The following is a 25,354-nucleotide window of genomic DNA, read 5'->3' on the forward strand; positions in this document are numbered from 1 at the left end:
CAAAGAGTTGCATTTTCATTTGGTTTAATCTGCTTTAAAGTCCCACCGATTATCTTTTGATCTATTTTAACAGTATTTCCAGTGGTTTTTTTAACCATATATTGGCCGGTCTTTAATAAATGCCGGGTCTAACAGGTGTTCATTACATCAGACGCCAGTCTCTTATAGTGGTAGAAAAAGAAAAAAGAGCTGGTTTGAACATGGATTATTGACCAAAAACAAAGGTGTGCGTGTCTCGAGGGAAAGGAAGAAAGCAAAGAGGATTTTTGATATGGAGATTGATGTTCTAATGAGAACATAACGACGTTCTATACATCCTGAAATGTTCATCTAGTGTTTTGTGACCAGATTTCACTGCAAAATGAACCCATTAGCTATCAACATTTAGTCTGTGGTTGAATAAACACCAGTCTCCAAAAAACACCAGGCTGGCTGCCATGTTTTTGGAATAAAGGCCTACTATTAGGAGATATACGGTACTTCTAATTAAATTTTTTATGCTAAAATAAAAAAAAAAACCCTGTCTTTTTCTATGGACATAGTTTCCTTGAGCAGTAGTAGCTCCTCAGAACTTTGCCTCTGAGTTGTAGGCGTGACTGTTGGAGTCCTGTCCTTCCTGTCACTGAGAGTTCTCTGCTCTCCTACCCAGTGAACATTTGAATGTGGGCCCCATATGGTTTACCTTTGGGCCGAATTGGTGGGCCCCAGGCGGGTTCCATGGTGACCCCATCTGTGTTTGCCCACACTGGCTTAAGTGAGCACTCGGTAGTCTGGCTTGCTGGGCAGCGGAGCTCGCCAACTCGCTACGCTGTCCGCCAGGCAGCTTGTTAGCAGATGGACCCAGACCACTGAGTCCCCACCCAAAGCCAGTGTGGGCAAACACAGGTGGGGCCACCATGGAACCCGCAGACAAACTCACCTGAGGCCCACCAATTCAGCCCAAAGGTAAACCATATGGGGCCCACATTCAAATGTTCATTGGGTACTAGCTTACAGCCTCTCACACGCTCAACTTAACATTACCAGTGCAACAAAAAAAAGTTTCGAATAATGTTGGAGCTATCCAGCCATAGGGTTTTGAGCCCAATGCCAACTGAAACGAGTAAAGCAAAGACGTAGATGGATGCAGTCGTCTAAAGGCTGATTTCCATTGGTCCCTTTGAGGCGCGTCTTTGTGTTGCATTGAACGTTATTAATCAATCGCAATGTTTACATCGCATGTATCCGTCATGTCTGGATCGGATGTCCGTCCTTCTGCAATGCAAGCTTTACAGAGGAGTTCCGTTTCCTGTCTGTTGATGCGTTAATGTTGTAGCAAAATGCCAACAAAATAGGAAACGGGTTCCTGGAGGTTTCAAAATAATAACTTCTGTTGTACTATCAAAATGAAGCGTTTTATTTTTATATTTAAGGTGATGCAATAACGTCAACACTGTGGACAACGTGATTTTAAATTTTTGCTATGGACGACAAAAGTTTAAATTTGGGAGTACAAAAAAAACAACATTTATGATACAAATAGAAGATCTCATTGAGGAAGGAGAGGGCCTGTTGATTAAGTTTTGGACAACTAGGCGTAGGGATGGGTGGACTACTCTGGGAGTCAGGGGGAGACGGACCAGAGACACAATCAAGACGATGTAAACTAACCGACGGTTGTGAGACAGACTTTCCGTGCAACATAACAGAGCTGCACTGCAGAAGGAACAGTCTAAATTTGTGAGCAGGGAGCTTGTGGCCAATCTACTGTATTTTCTGAAACATAAATGGGCCCTTCTTAAACGGTATGTTTTCGTCTACAACTATTTGAATTAAGAAATAAACTTTAAGGTTAATTTTCTTAATATAAGTCTCCTATCATCAGACAAATGCCACAAAACATGTTAACACAATTTTCAGTGGAGTGGGTCTTTAAAACTGGCGTTTCAGGAGTGGATCAAACTGTCTAGAAATGTCACAGTGTTGATTAAGGGGCAGCATTCTCCGAAATAAGTTGAATTTCTGTCGTGGACCAAACAGGACAGCATGAAAATGCCTTTTGACAATGGGGCTAGAGAGAGATCACTTTTCATTCTCCTTATTCATGTTGCATTTTTTGTGTATTCCCCTAAAAAATAAAGGTTCTTGCAGAATGTACCAGTTAAATTTGAGTCCTCCCTCTATGTTGTTCTAAGTCAGGGGTCTGCAACCTGTGGCTCTTTTATCTTTCCGTGGTGGCTCTCCGGCTGAAGAAATATAATAGTCATTTTCAAAAATTTAGAGATTAGCTTTTATTTTAGCAACATGCTAACATTTTTGGCTAATTTGTTATCTACCTTGGTTTTAGGCTAATTTAGAGTTTAGCTTCTAATTTAGCAATAGGCAAACTAATAACTAATTTAGTTTACTGACTAATTGTATGCTGATTTAGGGTTTAGCTAAAAACATTCTGATGTTTTCGGCTAATTTATTTTCTGCTGAAGTTTTTTGGTATAATTTAGAATTTAGCTTCTATTTTAGAAATAGGCTTACTAAGAATTTTAGGCTATGTAGGAGTTCAGCTAGTAATTGAGCAACGACCTAGCTTTTATTTGGGCTAATTTGGCCTCTAATTAAATGATTTAAGCTAATTTGGAGTTTAGCTGATATTTTAGCAACATGCAAACAATTTTGGCTAATTTGTTATCTACTTTAGTTTTTAGGTTAATTTAGCAGCATGCTAACATTTTTGGCTGATTTAATTTACTGAGGAATTTTATGCTAATTTGGAGTTCAGCCAGTAATAAACCAACGAGCTAGCTTATTCGCCCTCTCCTAAAGGTAAAAAGTAAAAATGTTTAAAAAAAATCCCATTCTGACAAATGCTCATTTCTTTTTATATGTTTGTGGCAAAAAATAAATAATTCATATTTATTTAAAAAAAAAAGACGAAACAAAAAGAAGGTCATGAATGCAAATCCAAATTTCTTACACGCTAAATTAAGACTATGCGGCTCCTTCTAGGTTTAGATCAGTAGAAAACAAGCCCAAATGACTCTTTTACTGTTAAAGGTTGCCGACCTCCGCTCTAAGTGAATGCTTTCTCTCTTCTAGAATATGTTAGAAGATGAGTTTAAAAAGTTTTAAGACGGAATGTTTGTCAGCTCAGAGAACTATTTATTCTGGAAGTTGAGAGTCCTGATCGGATAAATTAACTTCAGCTGCTGGGAAACCTGAACAGGATTCCTTTTTGTACTCACCTGGCACGGCTACAGAGGACACGGCCTCCGGCTGGCACAGCGTGTCCACCTTCACGTGCTGAAAGGCTTTGTTGGGAGCCGACTGAAGATGTCTGAAATCACACCAAACAGTTGGAGATGGCACATTCGTTTCAGGAGTCGCCTAAAAAGCCCGCAAGGCTTCAGAAAAGAAAAACGCTAAACACGACCTGCGGCTTTACTGTAAGACTGAAATATTAATGGCAGCACGAGCATTGGAGCAGAAACTACATCAGCAACTCCTCGTGCCCACCATCACTAAATCATGACGACCTGCTGCCGCAGAAGAATACTAATTAAATGTGGATGGAGAAATTTTTCCCATCAGGCACATGACAGTAATAGATGAAAAAGAAGGCATTTTTATTTGGCAATCACCAATCAATAAAACCAGAAGGGAAAAGCCGGCTCAGCTTCACAAACCTTTCAGCGCTGGCAGAATGCTGACGCGGACATTTTAATACAATAATTCAGTAATGACTTCATACTTTTACAGTGGATCAGCATTGCAGATGGGTTGTTCTGCCTGTTGCTTTGGATCAATGTTGTGATCTGGCCACAGGTGTACAGACAAAAACATTTTCATCTCAAATATAAAATAAAATTCCTAAAAAAACATTAGTCTAAAATGTTGAACAAAGAGGAAAAAAACCTTGAATTTCTTTCTTTAACCTCTTTAACCTCTCTAAATATTCCTCTAAAACCCTACGCTCTGAGCACCAGCTCCTCCCAACCTAAGACAACGAGCAGATCCTCACAATGTGACTTCACAAAGAGAAGTGAAACAGTCTCATCCAGTAAGAGTCTGCGCTCCAAGCTCCGCCCCTAGGCCAACACAAACACTCCTTCTCCATAGAGCTAGCGTGATTGGGAAAAACTTTTTAATTTTATATGCACAATATGCACGTTCATCTTTACAAAAGTTTGAATGTTTTTTCTTCTTGTGGGTGAAACGCAGACCAAGGCAGACTCTAGGATGATGTCATAAAATGAGTGGCGCCACAAGGGGCAAAAGGCGGAGCCTAAGAGATTGAGTCATCTTACTACTGGGTAGGAAAAGATCTCTTGAATATAAGTCATATTTCATAAATTGTTTATTTGATCTGCCAAAGTACATATATATATAAATGAATATAGTTTACTCTGAAAGGCTTGTCAATAGTATGATAGGCCCTTAAAAATTTTTTGTTGGCAGGCTTCAACTTTGCTTTTTACTAGCTCTTGCTTTTATCAGTGTTTTATGTTTTACTTTTGTACTTTTTCTTTTTTTTTTTTACTAGCTGACTTTTAATTGTTTTAACCTGAGGATTGTTTTTTTGTTGTTTTTTGCTTGTGGATTTTATTGTGTGGTGTTTCATTTATTCATATAAATGAATAAAGTATAACTATGCAATATTTTATGTGATGCTTCTTTTTTTCCACATAAATCAGATGTACATCTAAAATTTTAAGACTAGAAACAAAATAAAGGAAAAGTTTTTCAGAAATAAAAAACAATTTTGTCATTATCAAATCTGGGTTAGCAAATTAAATGTTATTTTATTCACTATGCTCACTTTAAATCACAAAAACACAAAGGTAACACAAATAGCTAATCTTATAAGCACAAACATTATGGTTTTGATCACAGAAACAAATTTCTTCTTGTTTGGGCCTTAAGACTTGGCAGCCACACATTTACTACGGCTCATAACGTAATTCAGCCAATATTAATTAAGAAATTGTAGACAATTCTTAGAAAGTGCTGGGGTTTGCATCGTACTTCTTTCATGACAGGAGCTTATGTTCCGGTGGAAATCTGAACGCAAGCCGGACTTTGGATACGCCTGGCTTAAATAGAAACTGACTTATTTGTGCTGAAATACATTCTAAAAAAATATCTGGTAATGATGACTCATGTCTGCCTTAAGAACTTTGGCAATGCCAAGTACTACAGAGCTTACACCTCTTATTTAACACGGGGTGGTTTTTATGTTTGAAAGGAACCTATATGTGCTGCTATTAAAAGTAAGAGAAATTAAATATGTTATATATAAAAAATATAATGATGTTAATACTCAATTAAGGTAAATATTAGAAAGCTACACTTTGTTAATTAAAGCCACAAAGACAGAGTGTATTTTCCCAAAAGGTGAAGTGCAGATTTGCAGATCCTGCCAGTGTATGAGCAGAGAGAAACTGGACCAAATGGTTCTTTTATGCCTCGTTTTCACTGAGCGGTCCGGTCCGATCCGGTTTAGAATGGTCCAGGGAATTCGGGTGACTGTTTCCACTCCAAGTTGGACTGTCAAGGCGCATGTAGGGTGAAGCTAACAACAACAATGGAGGTCATCCACCAGCTCATTTTTCCCACTTGGGTTTTGGTAATTCATAAAAACAAAGCATTTAATGTTGTTTGACAGGAGATCGCGGGCGGCGAAGAGGAATTCTGCTGCTTTTTTTGTCATAATGACTTTCCGCCAATCAACGGTGTTCAACAGTAGCTGTTCACTAATCAGTCCATTATATTTTTCCATGAATCTACAACCATCAGTCTGGCTTAATGAGTCCACTTTATAATGGAAACTCAAAATACCAGACTGAACCGGACCGTGCCGCTCAGTGGAAATGAGGCTTTTGTGTTAGAAGGTGAAGACTCCTGATTTAATTGTTTTTCAAGATAATTAGTAAGGTAATGATGATAGAAGAATAAAAGAAGATTTTCTGACTTCATCTTACAAACTGGGAAGGCTTGAAGAGGAAATGTGGGACAGAACATACTGTACATCGATTCCTTCAGCATCACTTCCTCAACTCAATGATCTTCAACCTTTAAGAAAACTGGAAGGTGTTTTTGACCTGAGGCCGTCCGGAACTTTTATTCATGGGATTTCCTCCACACTCACCTCTTCCACTCCTCCTCTCCATCCCAGAATTCGTAAACGACGAAGGACAAACCGTCCGGCAGGCGCACTGCAGTCACACTGGAGGTAATCAGAGAGAAATTGATCAGAAAAGAGAGGAAACGTAGAGACAACGGAGGAGGAGGGCTTTACAAAAGCAGAGATGGAGCTGGAGGAATGAAGCAAGAAAACATTTTGTAGTCCATGCTGTTAATGTTTGCCAACTCCAGACATTGTTAGGACATTTGATAGGCTTCACTGAAAAACACATTGAAGCTATTTTGCATTTTGGTAGCAAATGCTGCAATCAAAAGGTACAGATATAGATCAGGACTTCCTACAAACATCTCAAAATATGTTTTTTCACTGGAAGGATTTTTTTGAAAACACATTTGAAAACTTGCTTAATAGCTAAAATACCTTTTGGTTTTTCAAACTTAAAATAAGAACAGATTTCTCAAAGATCACCCCTAAAGCACCAAATGTCTTCAGGGTTTTGTCCCATAGAATCAGGCAGTTCTCCTCTGATCCTGCAGAGGGTGGTGAGAGTTCGGTTTAATGTCTCGTGGGGTTTGAAAGGAAATAAACGAGTTCTGTGAGCTCTGCTGGAGGACATAATGGCGTATTTGCGGGTGCAGTCACGTGTGCATCCCCCGAAGATAATGAGAAGAAGGAGCTAACTTTCCTCCTGACAGTCAGTATGTGGAAGTTTAAAAGAAAAGAAATGTCTGCTGCTGCACACGCGAGCAGACAGCTGTGCAGAAGTAATGAGCACACTTCCTGCATCAACAAACCTTCTTCACCTAATGCATTATTTAGCTCAACGACAAACAGAGTACAAACAGATATGCCAGAAATGAGATGCTAAACCTGCTCAAACAGCCAGCGCGGTTTCACCTGCAGGCTGTTTACTGACCACAGCTTAGTGCTCTGCTGTGCTCCAGGAGAGAAGTTTGGAAGAAGCTCTTTCCTGTGTTTGGCTTTCATTAATGATATTTATTCAGAATGTTTATTCAATCATTGGAATTATTTTCATTTGAAGCATTTTTATTTGTATCATTTATAAAACTCATTTAGTATTTTGCATATATATTAACCAATACTTAGGGTTTTTTTTTTTTGAATCAGCATCGTAAATCTTCATTTTTTTCCCCCAATTTTTCAGTGAGTAATTTTGCGATTTGCTTTTGCCAGTGGGGTGAGGAGAGAGGGCTGAGCTGTCAGCTGATACCAGTCTGCCTGGTGGCAAGTTCCATCAGATGGCAGAATCTGGTAATAAGAATCTGCTGAACGTCTGCCAAAAGAACCTGGCAGATAGATGAAACTCCCACCTCCAGAGGAGCTAAACCCTGGTTAAAGGCTGGGCCTGCACACTGTCGAGGCAGTTTTAATTCTGTAAAAAACTTTGAATTCCACTTTACAAATAAACCTGACTCGCCTTCCCAGAGCCTTATTACTATGTTTTTGGCGTCTGCTACAGCATTCGTCCTTTTAGTTGGTTTGGAGAAGCCATCAGGTTTGTTCTGTAAACTTTGAACGTAGAAGACGGGCCACCTGGGAAACCACTGAGGCTAAAACTCCAGTACAGGAGTCAACTGGCTCAACATAGACTCTGGCAAACGGTTGAGAGGAACCTGGCTGTTGACGAGATGGCGCCTGACAGCATTGGCTAAAAGCTAACCAGAATTGCTAAAAAAAAAAACTTTATGGCCCACAGCTCTCACTGACTTGCAAGGACTGACTTGCATATTGTTTCCACTTTGAGTGAAAATGCGACCCCCACCACTTCACAAAAAGTCACCAAAAATTTGCACACGCCTTACTTGCATTGAATTTTGGTCAACACCCCACCTAAGACGATGACATCACGGCGAGCAAAACCATTAAAAAAATGCTTATGGAGCCAAAATACATAAACGAAACCAAAACACATGTGTAAGGGATAGGCAAAAGACACACAGTTTGGCGGCCATTTTGTGGCAAAGTGTGAAATTTGGCTATTTTTTTATTTTTATTTTTCCACAATACGAGAATACAACTATTATTTTTGTGCGATTTTCACAAAATTTTACAAACATGCTGGCAGCTTAAGTCTACAATGACCCCTGGAGTTTTTTCTACCTTTTCCTCAGGAAGAGTCCGCCATCTTGAATTTATAAAAAAACATTGTTAGTACCAGCTAACAAAACTCCTCCCAGGGATTTTTATCAACCATTTCCTAAGTTCTTGGGCATCAATGGTAAGCAATTGGGGGACAAAAAATGTTGCAAGTAGAAGTTGTAGATTTTTAACGGCGTGTGAGAGACGAACTCGCAGTAGTGTCGTTCTCATAATACGCCCACATTGTTAAAACGTTTTTTAAATTTCGTGGGTTTATGTTTCAGTTTGAATTTTAAATCATTTTTAGCTTGATGTTTAGCCACTTTTTGTCGCATAAATTCCAGTTACAGTCAGTTTTGTGATTTTGCATACTGATATTCTGAAACTGTCTTACATTTACCAGCTTATACAGAATTAAGTCTGTCATATTATCACGTTAATTCTGAATAATTACAGACATTGCAGCGTGTTATTTTTGTTTTATTAAACTCTCTTCTGTGAAGTCCATAATGAGTATCTGTTTTGTTGTTTAAATAGTTTTTCACAAAACGTGGACTATTTAAACACAGCGATTGCAATATCTCATGGTAATATCTTCAGCACGCACCGATTGGGCTCTGGTCTCGTTTTTTCCTCTCTGGAAAGCAATCGTCATTATATCCAAAGTATCTCTTCAGAGGAAAGGTTTGCTTATTCTTGCATCATTTTAATCCAGATGATGAAGCACAAGTTTTTTTGTTTATTTTTTTAAGAAACAAAGTCCAAAGTCTAAATAATTAAATTCTTCCGGTGTCACATCCTTGTGTCTCATTTCCTCAGTAAAAAACAATTTACTCTTCTGCTGCATCTCAGTCTTCAAAATGATCAAATTCACCACGGTTAAAGGAAACTATAGAATCATTCATGTTTTTTCTATTGTGATAATCTATGGAATGAAGAGTATCAATATATATATTAATATGTCAATAAGAAGTTTGTGGTAAATACTTTTTGGATTGCTCAGAAAAGTGTTCCTACCGTTTTTTAATGCTTTTAACTAGAGCATTCTGGACCTGATGTATTTTTAAAAATTGTTTGAGATTAAGAAAACAAATCCCCCTTTGGTGGTGTGAAAGTAAAGTAAAAAATCTGTTGATATGAAAACGTAATAAAACCACTTTTTTTTTGGCCATTTTGATTTTTTACTGCACCACAAGTACACAAATTTAAATATAAATACCTCAAAATGAGGCTTTTCACAGCAATTATGACAGCACTATATAAAATATTGTATTAAACTCCATTCACAAGTGAGATTTAATCTTTGACTTTTAACCACTCATTTATCATTTTGTAAAAACATGTTTCGCATTTTTATGAAATGTTAAAACTGTCTTTTTAACTTTTGTTAAAAAATACTCTTCTGAAAAGTTATAGAATTGTATTGATTATAGGAGTTAACTGTGATTTGTATGTGCTAGTGGTTTCCCAAACACTTTTGCAGTTCAGATTTATGCCTCCGTCTCTGTTCTGCAGACCCTTTACCTTCAAAACTCCCATAACTGGCAGTACAATAATGTAAAAAGTTGTGCAACAAAGCCCAAACCTTTTAGTTTTGCCAAGGGCAAAGACTGAATATGACTCTGGACAATACATGCAGTATATTAAATCTGGGAGTTGGAGAAATCTCTCTGGATAATACAGTTTCCGAGGTTCTGAGTGGGAGGTGCAGCTTTGTAAGGGCTGCTGAATGTGTATATCAGGACGTAAAACAAGCATTAGAATGGACTGAGCGGGTATGCAGGCCTGCATTAGTGTTTCACTGAATGAGGCCACCTGGTATTTAGTGATTACTCAGGTATAATGGTGTAATTTCTACTCAGAGCAGGTTTTTGTCCATAAACTAGAACTGACAGCATCCAGGACCAGAGGAGGCTGAGTGATCTGGTGCCAAAGGAGGTGAAGAACAGTCCTGACAATGACAGAGGAACACATGCAGTAAAAAATGTTAACCAGACTTACTGGAAGCAGTCTCTCTGAGCAGAAACGTTCTTCAGGTACTGCTTCAGGGCCTCGCAGAACTCGCCAAGCTTCTTCTGGGACACCACCATCTCCTGACGGATCAGCAGCAGAGACTGCAGAGGAACGCAGACGGTCACTTTGGTGATGACCTGTGAGCTGCTGAAAGTCGTTTCCTCATAGATATGTTAAATAATTTCATTTTTAACCAATAAATGAGATTTTTGCTGAACACCTAAATGCAAGAAATCAAAATGCTTGCAATTTAAATCTTTGTTGTTTAAATTTACATTAAAAAATATGTTTGTGTTCAATTGTTTTGCGGTTCACAACATAAATACATCCACCTCTTTACAGCAAATGCAAACTCTTGACATTCTTGATGGACCTTTTTTGTATCTTCTGACATTTTTGTGCAAAAATACCAGCAGAACTCCCACAGATCTGTGGGTCGTGGTTGAACTTCAGGAACACAAACTAAATTTAAACTTTCCTTCAAAACACAGCGGAAAAAAAGGACTCTGCCAGGTAGATGGAAAGACTTACTCTGAAAAACATTCAACACTTATGGAGGAACAATGAAGAAAAACAAATTCATCTAAAAAGTTAAACATGAAAGGTAGTGATATTTCTGCATCCTTAAAAACCATTATAGTCGATCATTTTGGAAATGCTTTTGAGGGCACTGAGGGTTGAGGGCTCTGAGGGCCCTCGTACATCTATAGTTAAAATGAATGTGCAGCCTCTAAGCTACCCTTACCCTCACCGGCTCAATTTTGGGACTGATGACATCAGTCGATAACGTTTATTTGGAATGGTAAGCGCTGTCGACTCAAATGATCAAAAACACAGAGAGAGCGATTTATGTTGCTCTTTATTCTTCCTTGTTTCTTCTAAATAACCTTAAACAGTTCAAAATGAAGAAGCTAAAGAAGCTCAACTTTCTCGCTGGTTTAACAGCTGCAAAAACGATGATTGCAACCAGGTGGAAGCAGCGGTCCCTTTTGACTCGGAGATAATGGCTGCTCTCGTTTATTGATTTTGGGTATCTTGAACTGTTCACTGCACGTATCCATGGTGTTCATGCAGAAACAATCAAGATGTGGACTAATACGATTACAACACTCAAAACATTTCTGGAGGCATCCTTGTGACTTGTCAGTTACTTATTTATTCCTGAATCCCTCCCTTTTATTTTCATTTCTCTGGACCTTGTTCTATATGTTTTTTGTTTTTTTTGTAAAAGACACACTATGAAATGTGATCACCCAAAAAACAATGAAAGGTAGATAAAACCAGTTATCTCAATTAAAAACGTCTGAGTTTATTCAAGTGTAAACTTAAATGTGGTTTCCTTTGCTTGCTTGGTTTTAAGTCTGTCTGGGTTGATGATTAAATATCTGTTCCTCTCACTGACTGGAGAGGATCACTTTTCTCCAAGTAAGGTTGTTTCTTAAAAAACTCCATAAAGAAAAAGTATTTTTTCATATACTTTGTCTACATTTGAACAAAGTTCACTGTATTTAAATAACTATTAGGATGTGTAACATATTTTTTATAATTTCTGATCCAGAACAGACTGAGGTCCTGCTGTTTTGAATCTCTTCGTTCAGTCCACGTGTCCTCAGGAAAGACACTAAAAGCTCAAATTGACCTCTTGATCTCGACTCCAGAGTGGGAGTTGGAGAAATGTGCTCATGTTCAGATAAGTGCTGAGTGTGGAAGGCTGATGCTTGTAATGTGAAGTGCAGCCAGCGAGTTATCAGCAACAAAGGAAAAGCAGCAGCTTTACATTCAGTCTGAAGGGGATTATCTGTGCGCACGCCGCTCACACTCTTCAGACTGATCGCTCATGTCCCAGTTAGAGTCAGCAGTTTTAACGAAACATTTCAAAACATCCACAGGCACACATTATGTCTTCTTCCATTTTTTAAATCTGATTTAATCGTCAGTTGTGATCGTTCTGGATCCACATTTATACATAGCACAAACAAAGGAATGCTGGGATATCAACAGAGTTACTTCCGTATCCACAGTCCCGCCCACAGGCGATTTTCTGAGTTCCTGCCGCTCTGCAGAAAATATGTCTTCTTTTATTTATCCTAAAAAAATGCAAAAACATAATCAAAAGACCACTGGGAACGAATTTACAGTAAGAAAAAAATACTCTAAATGTCAGACTTTCTCTCTAGAGGGCGCTCTGCATTTAAAAACCTTTTTTTTGCCCAAGTATTCAGTTACGATAAATAATGACCTTTTCCAACCTGCTGGTTTAAGGCTTTTAAAACATTTATTCTTCCCACAGCTTAATCTGCTGATTTTTTACATTTCTTACACTTGATCTAATTTGGAGTTAAGCAGTTGACTTAACATTCAGCGTTTTTAACTGTCTTGATCTAATGAAACATCTCAATCTTTGAGTCTATAAACAGAGGAAGAAGAAATCGGATTCAGGAAATTATCCGTTTCTGGAGAAGCAGTTTCTTCCCTGCATGCTTTTGTTTTACAGAGACTGCTCTGTTTTAATTCACATTTCTTTACATCGTACTATCATCTTTTTAATAAGCGCCCTCATTGTTATCCGGCTGTTCGACATCACATTATTTAACTGTTGTTTGGAAATGCGTCCGTTAACATGCCTCACTCTGATTGTCTGTTTTACTGGCATGTAATAACCGTTCATCATTCGACTCTGTCATTAACTTAAACTGCTGTCATGAAGCAGCGGAGGGAAGAAGCGCTCGGCTCTTCCTCAGTGCAGACCGCCACCGAGCGTGTTTGTAGTTTATGAGGCGATGACTGCACGGAGACGTAGCGTGGAGCTCCATAAAGGTGATAAAACCTGGCAGCATTATATCCCGCTTTCTGCCTGCAGCACCTGAAGACACGAACACACACACGGTCATCCCACCAACTCAATTAGAAACACTACATTGCCTGGCAGTCTCTGTTAATCTAATCACTACCACTCCATTAACCATGCTGCCTCCCAGACCAAATCACTGCGATTACATCTGCTCCCCTCTGACTCTGCAGCCCTGCAGAGGTGATAAATCTGGAGCATCTCCTGCTCCACTTCCTCCTCTGTGATAACAGTGAAGCCACACAGGTAACATCCAGGTGATCTTAAACACCTGAACATGCATCCAAGCCACCAACTAATGGGAAGTAACCCAAAAATAACTGCTACTAATCGCAGTTTCTCCTGTTTGCATGAGCTAAAATTACAGTGATGGGATATTAGAGTGGTTTCATGCAGTTAAATAAACACTTAGAGAAACTACAATTACCATCTCCATCGAGGAGGGTTTGCTCAAACAGGAATTAAACAGATGGCCATGCAGGTTTCACCCCCAGAACCAGCTCTTCAACAAGCAAACGGCAAAAGTCGATTATGCTCAGAAAACCAGCTGCTTTTTAAATCTTTTTCTAAGAGGTTTCTCATTTGGACAAAATCAAACTTCTTAAAAATGCATAATTTGGAGCATTAAAAAAACAACTTAGAAACAATCTGTTAGTTTTAATATCTGAAACAATTACAGTGGTGATGATGTTGTAGCACCACCTGTCTATGTTTATTTCACGACAAACGTGAAACCTGAAAACCAATCAGAATCCTGCCTCTTGGTTAAAAGCCAATGCCACTATAAACACTCACTGCTCACCAGGTTGGACCCCTTTTGCCTTCAGAACTGCCTCAATCCTTGGTGGCATATACTCAAGGTACTAGAAACATTCCTCAGAGTTTGGTCCACATGATAGCATGACATAGCTGCTGCAGATTTGTCGGCTGCACATCCATCCCAACAGATCTATTGGTGTGAGATCTGGAGACTGTGGAGGTCATTGGAGTCCAGGGAAGAAACCAGTCTGTGATGATTCCAACTTTATGACACGTTATCCTGCTGGAAGTAGCTATCAGAGGATTAGTACACTGTGGTCATAAAGGGATGGACACGGTCAGCAACAATACTCATCCAGGCTGTGGTGTTGTACCCATGCTCAATTGGTACTAAGAGGTCCAAAATATGCCAAAAATATCCCCTTCACCATGAAACTACCACCACAAGCCTGAACTGTTGATACAAAGCAGGATGGATCTAAGCTTTCACGTCGATGCCAAATCCTGACCTAAGATCAACAGTTTCTGAAATACTCAGACCAGAACGTCTGGCACCAACAACCATGCCAGGTTCAAAGTCACTTCGGTCTCTTTTCTTCATCATTCTGATGCTCGGTTTAAACTGCAGCAGATGGTTTTGACCACGTCTTCATGTCTAAATGCAGTAAGTTGCCGCCGTGTGATTGGCTGATTAGACTTAAGTGTGCCTAATAAAGTGGCCAGTGAGTGCTAGTTTTTTTTGTCTTGAAAAATAAACTGCATCCACTGCTTATGGTATATATTTCATTGAGAAAAGAGCCATACAATCTTCTAATTGTGGATCTTGACAAATGTGAAAAGTTGTGCTGTTAGTTTTTAGCAAAAATATAAATGTGATGCTGTATGGATGCTTCCTGACAAAGATTTCCTGAAAGATTAGCTTCCATTAGGGGTTCCAAACAAATGATAACAAGACCCAACAGAAAAACTGATGCAAAGTCACCCTAAAAACATGAATTCTTAGCTGCTGACCCACCAGCATATGCTCCTTAGAAATCATGTATACTTTAATGACGCCTAAAGAGGCTTTCTAAAAAGATCTATGTTAACAAACAGGCTTGGAAAGCTGCTGATTTCTGTATTTTCCCGTTTAGAAAACCTTGATGCCATTCACTGTTTATCCATCTTTTTATCTTGAATTGAACACTCACTACACACAAAATCTTTTTTTTAATAATCTACATAAAATTCAAGATTGATGTCAATTTATCCAATAAAAAAGGGATTTTATATTTTGTTTAACTTTCAGACTTGAAAATATGATGGCATTATGGAAAATGTCATGTTTGTCAAAGATGAAAAAGTCTGATTGGAAGTTTATTTATAAGGATTTATTGCAAATTTTATCTAAAGGTCATCCTCTATCCTAGGAGATTATCTTTACTTTAGTGGGGTTTTTTTGTGAAAAGAAAATAAATATTAAAGTACAAGATTTGGGCAGAAATATATATTTTTTATTTTTGCTGTTATTTTGAGCATGTTGCAATAAAAGTGAGTGAGAATGTATCTATAGAGTCATTGATTCTGGATTTGAACTGCTCCAGGACTGTTTGTGAAGCTCATAAAAACACGTCGGGGTTACTCGATTCTTTGGCTTCTAAACTGAATTAGCTTCTATCAAGTTTAGAAAAGATCCGTATGAAATTCCTGTCATTTTCTGCCCCTCCCTCTGCTGAAGTGCCCTTTGGCACATTGCTGGGGTCCTGAAGAAGTGATGCAGTGATGATGTGACAAAAGATAAGAGTCAGAGTGCAGCGTTGTCGCTCAGGCAGGTCGATCTGCAGCATCTTCCTCTGCTGAGCGTGATGGAGTAAAACCATCCGTCCATCAGACACACTTTGTGCACACTCCTCCACCTGTGTGTTTAGAGCGGAAGGGTGGGTCGTTATCCCTGTGGTCTGAAAATGAGAGCACTGTTCAGATGAGTGTGATGCTGCTCCGGGGGTAGGGAATCTTTGTTACCATGGGAACAGAGGAAAAACTGGTACCCGCATACAGGTTTTTCTTCGCTGTTCTTGTTGGCCCTTCGGCTCCTGAAACTCCTCATTCTGTCTTTCCAGCTTCTTTCCCTCATTTTTATTTTTTTTCATCACTCTCTTCTAACTCCATCCATCCACTCAGCACTCAAGTGGTCCTCATTTATTTACTTAGCCTTCAACTTGACTGTATTTTTGAAATGTTGACTCAAATTGATTATCGCATTAATCTTGTGTTAAAAAATAACTCCTTTTATGAAAGAAAACAAAGTACCAAATATTTAGCTTTTACACTGGTTTTAAGTGCTAAAGCTCATAAACACCATCATAAAATCAATATTTTATACAGCATACAATGGAATTTTGAGTTTGTTAATGAATCTGCATGAACGCCTGCGTTATAAAATAATGAAAATTTGATTGAGAAAAGAAAATCAACTAGCAGCTAAATAGTCTGTTGTCCAAATGGTCAACAATCTGGTTAGTGGTTTGTTTTTTTACTTTTACGGAGATTGACGAATTTCTGCTCATTTTACTAACATTCAGTTTAACATTTAAAGCTTATAAAGTTTAACATTTTATACTTTCCGTCTGTTTTTTTTTCAGATTTCTTCCTTGTATTACAAAATCAATGATGCTTTGCACTAGGCATGATGTTTTCAACCCTTTTTAGTATGCAAATTAAAAATGTAATAAATTGATTTTTCCCATTACATTATTAAACAGCTAAAATTATGCCATACATTTGCGATTAATCATGAGGTAATGTTGTGTGATTAATCTGGATTAAAAATTTGAATCGATTGACAGCTCCAGTTAAAATAAAAGATTGAGTACAGTAACATTAGCCCAGGCTGCTGCTGACTGCAGCATTTTAAGACGACAAATTCCCTGAAGCGACGCGCTTTCCTGGTCCAAACCAGACTGCCCTGAAGCTTTCAGTCTGTTGGATTTGGGATTTTCTTTGTGGAAACACCGTATAACAGACTGAAAGAACAGAATGTACTCAAAAAAGTTCACACAAGAAAAAAATACTTGCATAATCAGGGAATAAGGTGTGAATCAAACATTTTTGCTCCTCAAAAGCACATGTTTACGATCAACTTGTAAATTAAACATTATTCACTGTAAAAATAAACATACAAAGCTGTACACTTGCAGCATTAAGAAACCGTGATTTCTGATCTAAACCTCAATAGTTTAAGCTCAGCTCAAAGAAGTAGGACTCTGAATTCTCATGAACAATAACTGGAAGTTTTGTGGTATTTTACACTTTTGTGTAAATGTACAGCTCAGAATTACTGAGGCGCTTCAGATGAAGCTTCTCCACTCTTTATATGATAATCTGTTATCAAATCAAACACATGGAAACGTGTTCTTTCTTTGACCAAAAAATGAGCGCAGAATTTATATAAAAAAAAAAAGTGATTCCAGCAAAAAAATAAAGTTTTAAAGCAATACCAAAGCTGCTTTTGCCTATGCATCCCATAGATCCCCGTTGAGCTCACATATGTTTCACCTTCATGCATGTTTAAGTCTAAAGTCAAGAGCTCCATTTGCTCGCCGTGCTCCACACGCTTCCCTCCTGTTGTTTTACATCGGCTTTATTTCTTTTTAAGAAAAACAATCGGCAATAAAACTGTCAAAGACTTTTGCTTCTCTGTAAAAAAATATTGGCTTCCGTGTATAAAATCTGCAACAAAATGTTGTAAGATTGTCAAAAAATAAGTGTAAGTTAATGTTTAAAAGTAGCTTACATAAATATAAAAAATACTTATAATAAAGAAATATACAAAATGTTTATAACTTTGCAGATAGTTTCAGATGAATGAGTCAAAGAAAAAGGTTTAAAAATATATATATAACATTTTTTATTTTCAGACAATGAGAATTCCCTTTTTATCTTAGACTTTCCTTTGAGTATCTTAAAATTAAACTTAAAAAAAATTCAGAGGCATTTCATGTATTTTTTTCATGTTTCTTTTTGTTGTTTGTTTTGCTTTTGTTTTTTTCGGTCAGCTTTGGTTGCTTTTGCCAACAATTAATGTTTTATTTTTTTGTATTACAAAGAGATATTTGGTTAAGATAGTTTGGTTAGTTTTGTTAAATAGGGCAGAGATCAGAAGTTTTCCTCTTTCTGTTCCCTTTTATTTTCACCAAAGTCAAGAATATCAAGTCATTTGTTGTTTTGTGCTATGAAAATGAAATAAATGAATTTTAATTCAATTTGAAGTTAAAAAAGAATAAAAAGAAGTAAAAAAAAAAAACGTTAATACTCAAATAAAAGTAGCAGTGATTTTTTTTACTAATCAACAGAACTAAAACATAAAATAGGTAGAAAACTAACATGCCTGTTCTTTGAAAGACTAACAGATAATTGCTTCTTGATCCATTAAAAAGAACAAAAAAGTAAAGCAGGTTTTTTTTTTTTTTTTTTGGTAAAACTACAGTTCTGGTGACCCTGAGTTACAGTTTTATTTCCACGACTTGCTTCATTACTAAAGAAAAATGAGCTTTGTCTTCAGGTGCATTTTTTTTTATGGGTTTCTGAGAAAAGTTTAAAAAGGAACAAACAGAAAACAGCAGCTTTTTCAGATCTACCTCATAACCAAGAAGATAATCTGAGCTTTAAAAATGGAAACGGAGATGATAACAGCCCTCCTAATGGAGCCAGGCTGCGGCTGCAGAGCGAACACCACAGATGTTATCCTGTCTTCAAATTCCAGCTCAGACTTCAGCTGCTGTTAAAAAGAGACAAATGAAAGCAGGCGGAACGGCTGCAGTAAACAAACTGAAATTTGATCATGTGCTGCAGACGCACTCATTTATACGTTTACCAATGAAACAGCAAATCTCTTTATACACATGACTGTTTTAAGGCAGAGAGAACCACACCTGCAGAGCAAACAGCAAACATTCATCATCTTCCTTTTATAAACTTGGAGCTGCTTTCTTTATGATATTTATATCCAAAAGGTTTTTTTTTGTTTAATCCAAAAACAACTCACCTTCAAAAACTTTATGAAACAAAGCACAACCTGCTTATACATCAGGCTAATGTGAATTCATTCTGACCGGGACGCATGAAAAATCAACTCCAAACAAAGACATGAAGAATTAAAGCTGTTTTTAAGATGGAATGATTAAATTGCTTCTACTTTCAATTGAGTAATTAGACTTTTTATTAATATATATTTTTAATTATCAACCTCAAAGGAAACCCTTAAGTGTCTTTAAAGTGATCCAATAAAACAAATTGTTAGTAAAAAACATTTTTTTCAAACAAAATAGTAAAAATTACTGTAACGATAAAAAAACGGATAAATTACCATAACTGTAGATTAACTGTATCATGGAAAAAAGAGCTCTGCAATATGGCCAAACAATGAAATCACTAAGTTTTTCATATCAAGTTTAATTTCTGATTTTTATCATTTTTTTCCTGCTTCCTTTTACTTTATTCAACCAAAATAAAAAAATGAAAGAATGTATAAAAATACTATTTTATATCTCCTTTAAAAGTTGGCCTGAACATAAAGTGTAACTAAATACAAGCTGTAAAACTGTAAAACTATTCCACAGCTGTTTATGAGCTGCTGCTAGCTTTAGTATCTTGTAAAGAGAAGCTCTTCTCACTCTCTCTAGAGTTCCTCTGTTTCAGGTGTTGAAATAAATCTGTCCCACTTTAGGCAGAAACAGCCTTTCAACAGTTTATTATGCAGGATGTGATTTGTTGCTCAAGTCACAGAACTGAACTGGTTTCAATAATAATAATAAACTTTATTTACTCAAATGTCCATAGGAACTCAAAGAGCTGTACAGTGACAGAAACCCTTCCTGTTTTAGGAATGAACTCTTCTTCGCTCGCTGCCATTTTCACGTCTGTGACGGGCTGATTTATTCTGAACAACGGAAGCCCAGGAAAGCTGTAAAAAATAAAATTCAGATTTTCCCCAAAACAAATCTCGCTAAAGAACAAATTTGAATTTGTCGATAAAATCGATTTATTGCCCAGCCCTAGTTTCTATGGACTAAACATAAGTAAATGAATTTTGTTTAAGAAATATTTTTTTTTACTGTCTATAGTTTCATTGGATCTTAAAGAGAGCTGAATTTGAAATCAATTGTCAATATTTGCTGTAAAATAATTAATGAAAAACCAACAAAGATGGCAGCGTTTTGGTGCGTCTGCTGTAGACTCACCTCCTCAGTTTGTAATAATGCATCTTTGCAGTCATGCAGGGACTAAGACAATATTTATCCACATCTGCTGAACAGTGGCAATAATGATATGGGGGGGGGGGATTATGGGCTTTCATTGAGGCTATTCAGCACTGCCTGCAGCTTTAATTGAAGAGAGATTTCCAATATTAGATACATATTTTACATCAGTACAGTAAACTGCTCCATGTAGGATTCTCTTTTTTTGTTTAATTGCTATAATTGGAAAACCAAATATTTATTTGGAGCTCAGTAATATGTGCTGTGATTGAAATACTGGCTCTCAGGACATGCAGTCAACATTTAATAATGTGCACAATCAAAATATAATTACTCCTAAATTATTATCCTTTTTTTTATGTCCTAATTGTTTTGTCATAAACAAGTCAACGACTTGGAGCGGTTTCTTTATTTTCCAGGTTAACAGAGGAGTTTTCTGAGTGTAACTGTGCTTATCCATGTGGGCAGGAACACATTTGGTTTGAGGGAGACGGATACCTGAAGGAGAGGAGACGATTCTACTAAACATAATGGAAAAACGAGTTTTCCTCTCAATCATTTCCACTTTCCAAATCATTTTGTTAGTAATCAGCTTTGAAACGAGACCACTTTGATAAACGCAGGAAGAATGTGCTTGTTACCAGAGACTGAGTAAAAAAACCTGCAGAAGGGAGGCGTATAGCAGGAAACTTCTTTGACTGAACAAAAACATTTTGAACCGCGATATGACCTGCATTGATGCACCTGTGAAGGATCAATACAGGTAAATTAAATCAGTCTTGTTGTGTTCCTGAATTTCTAAAAACCTTCTGCACCGTGCTGAGGCTCTTCTCTGGGGAATTCTTTCATTTTGTTGGCTTAATTCTCTCTTCTCTGCGCATCCTGAGTCGCTGTTCAGCAGCAAACTGAAGCTTTACTTTGATGATCGTTAATTAAAAATGGATTAAAAATCCTGTTATTGTTGCAGAGAGGAAGGAAAACAGGAAAATAACGAGCCCTTTCAAGGCTTTTCAGACAGTTAAGTGGGGACTTTTTTTGTTTTGGTTAAAAAGCCTGCAACAAAACAGTCAATGAAGGCAGTCAGAGAGAGAAGAGAGGCAATAAAGGCCTCGTCAGAATTTATGGAGGTGAAAGATGGACAAGGCTGCACAGACACGCGCAGAGTAACAGATACAGTGAGCAAGCTGTCAGCTTCGCAGGCTGAGTGGACTAAATTGTGTTGCGGCGCAGACAGGAGGAGGGAGGGAGGCCTGCAGTGTGGGTTGAGATTGATTAATGCATGTGGGTTATTGAATTTACTGAGAAAATCTCCAGTGCCAGGACTCCAAACAGCCACCAGGGGATTGAAACCATTCAGAGAACAAGTGGCACCATTTATAAAGCCAGGCTGGAGAAGGTTCCAGATTCAAACTCTAGAAATCATCAGAGCCAGAGCGTTTCAGGTGATCAGCTGGTCTTCTATGATCCACGATTAATAACGAATAATCGATTGATTTATATTCCTATGATCCCACCAGATTTATCCGTCTTAGGAAAGCTGTTAATCAAATTGACCTTTACACTATATACTAAAAACCTTTCAAAATAAAATAAGTTGATTATAATCAATATTGAAAGATACGACTTGGATTGATACATGGTGGGTTTATTTGACTACAAAGTAAAAATAGCGGACAAACACTCACAATGGCAGAAAGAAAGGAAGCTCTGAATTTAGCAAAGACGTGAGGTATAATGTTCTGTTTGTAATATTATTATGATGTGGAAAAACAACTGTGAACTGTAGGAAACTGAAGTGTGAATGGATTTGTCATTAATTCTTGTTTACTTGCTTGTTTGTAAACATATTTAATTTACACCTGATTATCTTACAAGAAAAACAAGGAATCTGGAAAAACTTCACCTGCACAGTTCAGGCGTCTCATTGGGGCAGGTTTTGGCGAAAGGTTTCCTGGATTGATTTAATGTCGGTGAATCAGATCGTTCAAAATGAACGAATATCGATTATGAGTTGTATCGTAAACGACAAATTATGATACAAATTAAATTGTTAAAATGTATCTTACATTTTTTGAAATGCACAATAAAACATTTCTCTTCAAACAAAAACCTGGACCACACCTTTGTTCATTTCCATCAGTCTAAAGAAGCCACTTGGATGAGTGGCAAATAAGAACATTTTAAGTCAAGATGCAATGACTCAACTTCAACATGGATGAAAGAGAACCTTCAACAATGTCATTTTTAAAGCTCTAAAGCTGCATGAAGGACCTAAAGTATCCCAATTAAAAAAGGAATGTAAATATGAACACTATGACTATATAGTGGTTCCTTTTTTAATTGTGGGAGTAGCATTCTACAAATAACCTGCGGTAGACAAAACCCAAAAGCAGTCATCTTTATTTTTACAATTATAGTAGATATTTTAAGGCTGTGAAACTTCTCACAATTTATAGACTTTTCTCTGACAGACATGAAGACTTTCACACATTTCTCTCTTGTTAAACTCTCAAAGATCAAAGCTTAATTTAAAAAAGAAAGTGTTATAGAATGGCTAACGGTGTATGTGCTTTACTACCTTCTTAGAAGCACTTCAGTCAGTCCCATTTACCCACACACACTGATGGCAGCTCCCCTGAAGAACACTGGCGCCAATCTATAACCACCAGGACCAATGTGGGGGTCAGTGTCTCACCCAAAGACACTTCGACACACAAGGTGGAAACCAAACTCACAATCTTCTGATCAGAGGTTGACCGCTCTACCTCTGCACCTAATCAAAAGAAAGATCTGATAGCACTCAAAGACTTATGTAAATCTGTTAACTGAACACATTCTGGATAGGAGACATGATATGGAGAACACTGATAGGGTCAACAGCCAATCAGGACACAGAATACAGTCAGCTGTGAAAAAAACGTAAAATTTCCTCACATATTAATATATTTACATCTAGAAAAACAACAAAAATTTTCAAGTTGTTGAAGGTTCTCTTTTATCAAAGTACCTTGAAAGGCTCTTTACATAGCCACTTCTTTGTTACCCAGCCAATGTGTTTGGGATCATTGTCATGCAAGATTCAGCACTGTTTCCTCCTCAATACTCACTGATAGAAAGACGCTTTTTGACCAAAATCTCTCCATTCATCCTTTCCTTAATATGGAAAAGGTGTTCTGTCCCTTTTGCTGAAAAGCAGCACCAAAGTATGCTTCCACCCCCATGCTTCATAGTGAGTATGGTAATTTTGGGAAACTCCACCTCCAGACACGATGTGTAGATCTTACATCAAAACGTTTTGCACTCATCTGACCTCATGACCTTCTCCCAATCCTCCTCTGGATCATCCAGATGGCCTCAGGAGAACTTAAGACAGGCCTAGACTTGTTCTGGCTTACAGACCGACTCCAATGAAAATCATATTTTTTTGTGTTTTTAACATGTTCCTGTAGATTTTTTCTCATAGTACATAAACTTTTATTTAGGTACTATATACAATTAAAACCAAATTTATGAGTATTGTTTAATTTAAATCAAGAGCAAATTAAATGTCTTAAAAAACAACAAAGGCTTTTTGATTTTGGCTAAAAACTTTGTAATCATAATTAAAAGATCACTGGGAACGATTTTATGATAGAAAAAAATATAGTTGGAGTGGGACTTGGAGCAGGGAGACCTCGGGAGCTGTGCAGGATTTGCATCTATAACAATGTTGTGTGTGGGATAACTTACAGGATCTGTAACAGCTAAATACTGTTTTGCCCCACAGTAAAAACTGTGTATTCCTTCTAGTCAGCATTTTTGATTTAATAACTTCCTCTTTTAAAATGATTAAGGTCTTAAATTTGTGTTGCACTAATTTATTTAAAAAGTGCCACTTATATAAACCTGAATCTTTTTTTTTTTAAATCCAGAAATTGTCAGTCAGCAGAGTCCGATTTAGCCCCAGTCAGGACTGATGGGGAATATTACTCGTTCATGTTGCAACATCCACATTTATAACTCCTCAATCTATTTTTCATAAAGGTGTCCTGAATGCACCTCTAGACTGAACTTTCTCTCCAGGCCAGTGTTTGATTCATTTATTCACATCTTACCAGGCATGCATTATGTATTTAGGTCATTTGTTCATTTATTAATCACACCGTGACTCAGCTTTTCCTGCTGATCCTAATTTATAACCTTTACACTTCTTTTATTCCAGTTTTCTGCCTGTTCCTCTGGAAATTTTTCCACACTTTCCTTTCAGTTTTTTAAGCCTTTTTACAGTAAAAGTGCCAAAAAGAATTACTGGACACAAATAATTATGATGGTTACAACAAGAAAAAAAATCAGAAACGTCTCAATCACTTGGACAAACTTGCATCAATGCTGTTTCTGTGGATCAAAACAAATGTAAATAATCTTTCCCTAACATTTTACGCACTATTTACTAAACAAGGCACATTTGAAATGAGACAACAAAGGTGAACTTTACTCAACATTGGAGCCAAGATTACATAAGAGAAATGTGATGAAGTACTTTAATTAAAAGGTAAATGTAAAAACAAAAAAAAAAACAAAGGAGTTTATTCTTTCAAAAGAAGTTGTAAACTTAAAAAAAACAAATATCTTAATAAAGTTTGTCATCCCAGATCAGAAGAATAAACAATCCTCTAAGACCCACTCTGATCATTTTTTGATTTATCTCAGAAGTGTTCCCAGTGGTCTTTTAATTATTAGTTATAATTTTGAGATAAAATGAAATTGTAAAAAAAGCGTTTTTTCCAGGACGATTTTTGCAGAATGACAAAAATTCTGAAAAAACTTTGCCTTTTAGTATTTGGTTGCGGAGCAGAGCAGGGAGCTTGTGACCAACCCAACGCATTTTCTGCAACACAAATAAACTCTTTCAAGCAGCATTTCCATCTGTCCCTGATTTTAATCTGTTTTAATAATCTACACTATGTCCTCCATCATCAGAAAAATGCCAGAAGAACAACAAAAACACAATTTTCAAAAAACGCAGCGTTATTGAATTTTGGAAGATCTCCAACCCCCCCCATATTTGCTCCACTTAAAGAGACTAAAATATCTAAACTCCTGACCTGCAGCAGCCCCAAAGGTCATCTCCATCTGAGACCATCCGATTCTTTTCAGTTCATTTATGGACTCTCTGTATCAGCAATCATCCCATGATAAATGCTTCTCCCGTCTCTGGGAGATTTTCTGCACCCTTCTGGCAAGTTTACCCCCCCCAACCTACTACGGTCTTTCTTAAACTGAGCTGCTCTTATTCTTGTG

The 25,354-nt window shown here is 37.3% G+C and overlaps 1 protein-coding gene across 2 annotated transcripts in view; it reads right to left on the reverse strand.

Annotated features, from left to right (window-relative positions):
- The window catches only part of necab2 (N-terminal EF-hand calcium binding protein 2), a 140,566-nt gene that overhangs the window by 5,712 nt on the left and 109,500 nt on the right, over positions 1-25,354 (reverse strand). For both annotated transcript variants that reach the window (XM_024282705.2, XM_024282704.2), the window contains 3 exons: positions 10,220-10,332; positions 6,122-6,199; positions 3,219-3,310 (listed from right to left, as the gene is read on the reverse strand). In XM_024282705.2, the coding sequence (XP_024138473.1) occupies positions 3,219-3,310; positions 6,122-6,199; positions 10,220-10,332 (283 nt within the window). The remainder of the gene's footprint in view (positions 1-3,218; positions 3,311-6,121; positions 6,200-10,219; positions 10,333-25,354) is intronic.

Source organism: Oryzias melastigma, linkage group LG6 (genome assembly GCF_002922805.2).
Source record: "Oryzias melastigma strain HK-1 linkage group LG6, ASM292280v2, whole genome shotgun sequence".
Lineage (NCBI taxonomy): Eukaryota > Metazoa > Chordata > Actinopteri > Beloniformes > Adrianichthyidae > Oryzias > Oryzias melastigma.